The following is a 6,000-nucleotide window of genomic DNA, read 5'->3' as shown; positions in this document are numbered from 1 at the left end:
TGGTCATTCAAATGGCAAGAGAAATGAGTCCCAATCTTCTGTGCCATCATAAGGGGCTAGTTTCACCTTATGCCCTTCTAAAGAAGCATGCTGGGGTGGTTGAGAAGGGCTGCGAGATCTATAATCGCCAGGGTAAGCTGATGCTGAACGGTTATCTCTAGGCCTTACATCAGGGTCGGAAGTGTGACTTGTTCTGCTTGGGCCTGCATTCCGTTCTGTCTGCTGTATCACCTCTAATTCTGCAGCAAAAAGGACCACTAGTCATGTTGCTGGGTCCCTGTGGGATCTCCCATGAAGATGGTTGGGTAGGATTTAAGTGAGTACGCCTCTCAGATGCTCTTTCAGTGTTTAAGCCTCGTGGGGGAGCAGGGTTATTCTCACGTATTTGATGAAGTATTGGAGTAAGCATCATTTGCAGTTGCTGATTACTTTTATCTTGATTGTCTAGCACTGCTTTCAGCCATGTAGGTGGATTGTCAGGATCAGACACTGTAGCGCTCACTTCCATAACTTTTTCATCAGTCATTTTTCTTTTTTGTCTTTTATTTTATTTATTTATTTATTTTCACGCTTTCTTCCTCAGATATGCTGCTGCAGAACCCTGTTTAATTTCCTTCTTCTTCTATTTTTTTATTCACATTCTCTTCCTCAGATATGCTGTTGCAGAACCCTGTTTAATTTCCTTCTTCTTCTTTTTTTATTCACATTCTCTTCCTCAGATATGCTGCTGTAGAACCCTGTTTAATTTTCTTCTCTTTTTTTAACTCACATTCTCTTCCTCAGATATGCTGCTGTAGAAGCCTGTTAAATTTTCTTCTTTTTTTTAACTCACATTCTCTTCCTTAGATATGCTGCCGCAGAACCCTGTTTGATTGAGTCTCAACGTTCTCATATGTGACGTCACTCGCTTGATCGCTGCCCCGCGAGAGCACAGAGAGAGCAGCGATAGCACTCTGCTGTTGTTGGTGCTCTTTCTCGGGCACAGAACGGGATTGTAGTCTTCGTCCATGCGGTGAGCAGCGAGCAACCTAACTTCTGATTATGTAACAGTTTTTTACATCCCCCTAGCTCTACCAATCACTTGCTTGTAAACTGAACACATTATTAACATGGGGGGGAGGGACAAAAGGGGGAGCTAAACCCCGCTGCATTTGTAATGTCACAGCGTCCTGAATCATTACTACATCTCTGCTGTTTGTAACAAATCAAACCGTGTGTAAATCGGGTAAAAATTGATGGAGTTGTGATTATTATAGGTTTATTAAACTCCTTCCTCAGTGAAAATTAATGCACTGGGGGTGCATGGTTGCCGACTCCAAAATAGCGGCCACACTGAAACGTCAGCTCCAATCAAGAGGACCTGGCTGCAGACGGCTGGGTGAGCATTTTTAGTTCTAAATATTTGGGTGTTTGTAACAGCCATTTCAGTTTGATATATCTAATAACTGATGGACACAGTAATATTACAGGATTGAAACAAGGCTTATTGTACTAACAGAAAATGTGCAATATGCATTAAACCTAAATTTGACCGGTGCAAAAGTATGGTCACCCTTATCATTTTATTGATTTGAAAACTCCTAACTACTTTTTACTAACTTACTGAACTTCATAGTCAGGTGTATCCAATCATGAGAAAAGGTATTTAAGGTGGCAAGTTGTTCTCCTATTTGAATCTCTTCTGAAGAGTGGCATCATGGGTTCCTCAAAACAACTCTCAAATGATCTAAAAACAAAGCTTGTTCAACATAGTTGTTCAGGGGAAGGATACAAAAAGTTGTCTCAGAGATTTAACCTGTCAGTTTCCACTGTGAGGAACATAGTAAGGAAATGGAAGACCCAGAAGTGGCAGGCCAAGAAAAATATCAGAAAGGCAGAGAAGAAGAATGGTGAGAACAGTCAAGGACAATCCACAGACCACCTCCAAAGAGCTGCAGCATCATCTTGCTGCAGATGGTGTCACTGTGCATCGGTCAACAATACAGCCCACTTTGCACAAGGAGAAGCTGTATGGGAGAGTGATGCGAAAGAAGCCATTTCTGCAAGCACGCCACAAACAGAGTAGCCTGAGGTATGCAAAAGCACATTTGGACAAGCCAGCTTCATTTTGGAAGAAGGTTCTGTTGACTGATGAAACAAAGATTGAGTTCTTTGGTCATACAAAAAGGTGTTATGCATGGCGTCAAAAAAACACAGCATTCCAAGAAAAACACTTGCTACCCACTGTAAAATTTGGTGGAGGTTCCATCATGCTTTGGGGCTGTGTGGCCAATGCCGGCACTGGGAATCTTGTTAAAGTTGAGGGTCACATGGATTCCACTCAGTATCAGCAGATTCTTGAGAATAATGTTCAAGAATCAGTGAGGAAGTTGAAGTTACGCCGGGGATGGATATTTCAGAAAGACAATGATCCAAAACACCGCTCCAAATCTACTCAGGCATTCATGCAGAGGAACAATTACAATGTTCTGGAATGGCCATCCCAGTCCCCAGACCTGAATGTAATTGAACATCTGTGGGATGATTTGAAGCGGGCTGTCCATGCTCGGCGACCATCAAACTCATCTGAACTGGAATTGTTTTATAAAGAGGAATGGTCACAAATACCTTCATCCACAAACATTAAGGGACTGGCCTCACTGTTCTAATACTTTTGGAAGGGACTGTATTTATAAAACTGAATCTGTTTAACCTCTCTTGCAGAGATGAAGATTCTCTGGGTGATTCTAGTGGCTTTCTCAGGACTAATGGAGACCATGTCAGGTATGTGTATTCCTGGTACAGGTGTGTGTGTGTGTGTGTGCTGTGTGTGTGTGTGTGTACTCAACAGTTACCTTAACCAAGGTTGTTTTCACACCTGAAAGTCCGAACCAGAGTCTGTACTGAGTCTCGTGTTTGTTACTTTGTATATAGTAACTGGTTTGGTTAGGTTTGGTTTCACTCTACAGTTTACTGAATGGAATACAGAACTGTCCCAAGTCCTCTCCTTATCACCTATGTGGACAGCCTATTTTCCTAATCTCCCTATACTTTACATTAATTGGTTTGTTGAATATTGTTGTTTTCCCAGTTGTTGTGCTGAATTCCACCTCACTGACAGAAGTCAACTCCCCCTCCATTAGCATGTGTGATATGCAGCAAAATGAACTTATGAAAACTAAACAGATATAATGTTTAAAATGTTTGTCGTGGTAAGGCACATCTTACATAGACACATGCAGATACAAATAAGAAACATTATTATAAAAAAAGAGCGTTACAAGAGTAGTCAGGATATGCAGGGTCAGTTCTGGTAGCCAACAGGAAATAACATACCAGTGAGTAACAGTCGAAGGTTCAAATAGAGGCAATCAACAAAGAAGAACAGGCCAAAAATCAAGGTACACCGAAAAATGGTCAATAACGAGAGCAATCAAAAACAGAGAAGTAACGCTTTGTAAGGCAGAGCGAACCGAACAATTATCTGTGATGAGTGTGAGTGTTGAATGGTCTAAAACAGTGTTTCTCAACCATGGTCAAAATATTGCGCCTCACGTGCATATTTCCTTTCCAGAGTCAGCTCGTGTCGGGGTGTGTCCCAATTCACAGGCAGCACTAATCGCGCTAATTGTGACGCGCTATTTTATTTCATATTCCGCCAGCAACACCCCTCGTTCTCACCTGAATTACTGCACCCCCACCCCTCCCCCCCCCCCCCGTTCTCACCTGAAGTACTGCGCCAGCAAACCACCCCCCCCCGCCCCCGTTCTCGCCTGAGGTACTGCGCCAGCACACCCCCCTCCGCCCCCGTTCTCACCTGAGGTACTGCGCCAGCACCCCCGCCCCCCCCCCGGTCAACTGGGGTGCCTTGACATCTCGCATATATTTAAAGGGTGACGTGATAGAAAAAAGGTTGAGAAACGCTGGTCTAAAATACCAAGTTCTCTGGTGTGTTCAATATTCGGGTGAATAGCTCCCTGGAGGTGTGCAGAGTTATAGGTGAGAGTTATAGGTGAGAGTTATAGGTGAGAGTTATAGGTGAGAGTTATAGGTGTGAGTTATAGGTGTGAGTTACAGGTGTGAGTTACAGGTGTGAGTTACAGGTGTGAGTTATAGCTGAGAGTTATAGATGAGAGTTATAGGTGAGAGTTATAGGTGTGAGTTACAGGTGTGAGTTACAGGTGTGAGTTACAGGTGTGAGTTACAGGTGAGAGTTACAGGTGAGAGTTACAGGTGAGAGTTAAAGGTGAGAGTTATAGGTGAGAGTTATAGGTGTGAGTTAAAGGTGTGAGTTAAAGGTGTGAGTTATAGGTGAGAGTTATAAGTGTGAGTTATAGGTGAGAGTTATAGGCGAGAGTTATAGGTGTGAGTTACAGGTGTGAGTTACAGGTGTGAGTTATAGGTGTGAGTTACAGGTGTGAGTTACAGGTTAGAGCTATAGGCGAGAGTTATAGGTGAGAGTTATAGGTGAGAGTTATAGGTGTGAGTTACAGGTGAGACTTAAAGGTGAGAGTTATAGGTGTGAGTTACAGGTGTGAGTTACAGGTTAGAGCTATAGGCGAGAGTTATAGGTGAGAGTTATAGGCGAGAGTTATAGGTCTGAGTTACAGGTGTGAGTTACAGGTTAGAGCTATAGGCGAGAGTTATAGGTGAGAGTTATAGGTGAGAGTTATAGGTGTGAGTTACAGGTGTGAGTTACAGGTTAGAGCTATAGGCGAGAGTTATAGGTGAGAGTTATAGGTGAGAGTTACAGGTGTGAGTTACAGGTGAGAGTTATAGGTGAGAGTTATAAGTGTGAGTTATAGGTGAGAGTTATAGGCGAGAGTTATAGGTGTGAGTTACAGGTGTGAGTTACAGGTTAGAGCTATAGGCGAGAGTTATAGGTGAGAGTTATAGGTGAGAGTTATAAGTGTGAGTTATAGGTGAGAGTTATAGGTGTGAGTTACAGGTGTGAGTTACAGGTGTGAGCTATAGGTGTGAGTTATAGGTGAGAGTTATAGGTGAGAGTTATAAGTGTGAGTTATAGGTGAGAGTTATAGGCGAGAGTTATAGGTCTGAGTTACAGGTGTGAGTTACAGGTTAGAGCTATAGGCGAGAGTTATAGGTGAGAGTTATAGGTGAGAGTTATAAGTGTGAGTTATAGGTGAGAGTTATAGGTGTGAGTTACAGGTGTGAGTTACAGGTGTGAGCTATAGGTGTGAGTTATAGGTGAGAGTTATAGGTGAGAGTTATAAGTGTGAGTTATAGGTGAGAGTTATAGGTGTGAGTTACAGGTGAGAGCTATAGGCGAGAGTTATAGGTGAGAGTTATAGGTGAGAGTTACAGGTGTGAGTTACAGGTGTGAGTTACAGGTGAGAGTTATAGGTGAGACTTAAAGGTGAGAGTTATAGGTGTGAGTTACAGGTGAGAGTTACAGGTGTGAGTTATAGGTGTGAGTTATAGGTGAGAGTTATAGGTGAGAGTTATAGGTGTGGGTTATAGGTGTGAGTTAAAGGTGTGAGTTATAGGTGAGAGTTATAAGTGTGAGTTATAGGTGAGAGTTATAGGTGTGAGTTATAGGTGTGAGTTATAGGTGTGAGTTATAGGCGAGAGTTATAGGTGTGAGTTATAGGTGTGAGTTATAGGCGAGAGTTACAGGTGAGACTTAAAGGTGAGACTTAGAGGTGAGAGTTATAGGTGTGAGTTATAGGTGAGAGTTATAGGTGAGAGTTATAGGTGAGAGTTATAAGTGTGAGTTATAGGTGAGAGTTATAGGTGTGAGTTATAGGTGTGAGTTATAGGTGTGAGTTATAGGCGAGAGTTATAGGTGTGAGTTATAGGTGTGAGTTATAGGCGAGAGTTACAGGTGAGACTTAAAGGTGAGACTTAGAGGTGAGAGTTATAGGTGTGAGTTACAGGTGAGAGTTATAGGTGAGAGTTATAGGTGTGAGTTATAGGTGTGAGTTACAGGTGTGAGTTACAGGTGTGAGTTACAGGTGAGAGTTATAGGTGAGAGTTATAGGTGAGAGTTATAGGTGTGAG

At 42.5% G+C, this 6,000-nt stretch overlaps 1 protein-coding gene across 1 annotated transcript in view; it reads left to right on the top strand.

Moving 5' to 3' along the window:
• The first annotated feature begins 558 nt into the window (after positions 1-558).
• Positions 559-6,000, top strand: part of LOC125789960 (ribonuclease inhibitor-like) — a 54,245-nt gene continuing 48,803 nt past the window's right edge. Inside the window, exons 1-3 of the mRNA XM_049473071.1 lie at positions 559-1,012; positions 1,257-1,378; positions 2,704-2,763. Of these exons, the coding sequence (XP_049329028.1) occupies positions 1,288-1,378; positions 2,704-2,763 (151 nt within the window). The 5' untranslated portion in view covers positions 559-1,012; positions 1,257-1,287. The remainder of the gene's footprint in view (positions 1,013-1,256; positions 1,379-2,703; positions 2,764-6,000) is intronic.

The sequence above is a fragment of the Astyanax mexicanus genome, unplaced genomic scaffold (genome assembly GCF_023375975.1).
Source record: "Astyanax mexicanus isolate ESR-SI-001 unplaced genomic scaffold, AstMex3_surface scaffold_33, whole genome shotgun sequence".
Lineage (NCBI taxonomy): Eukaryota > Metazoa > Chordata > Actinopteri > Characiformes > Acestrorhamphidae > Astyanax > Astyanax mexicanus.
Note: the sequence above shows the minus strand (reverse complement) of the source record. Positions and strands in the feature narration are given on the sequence as shown.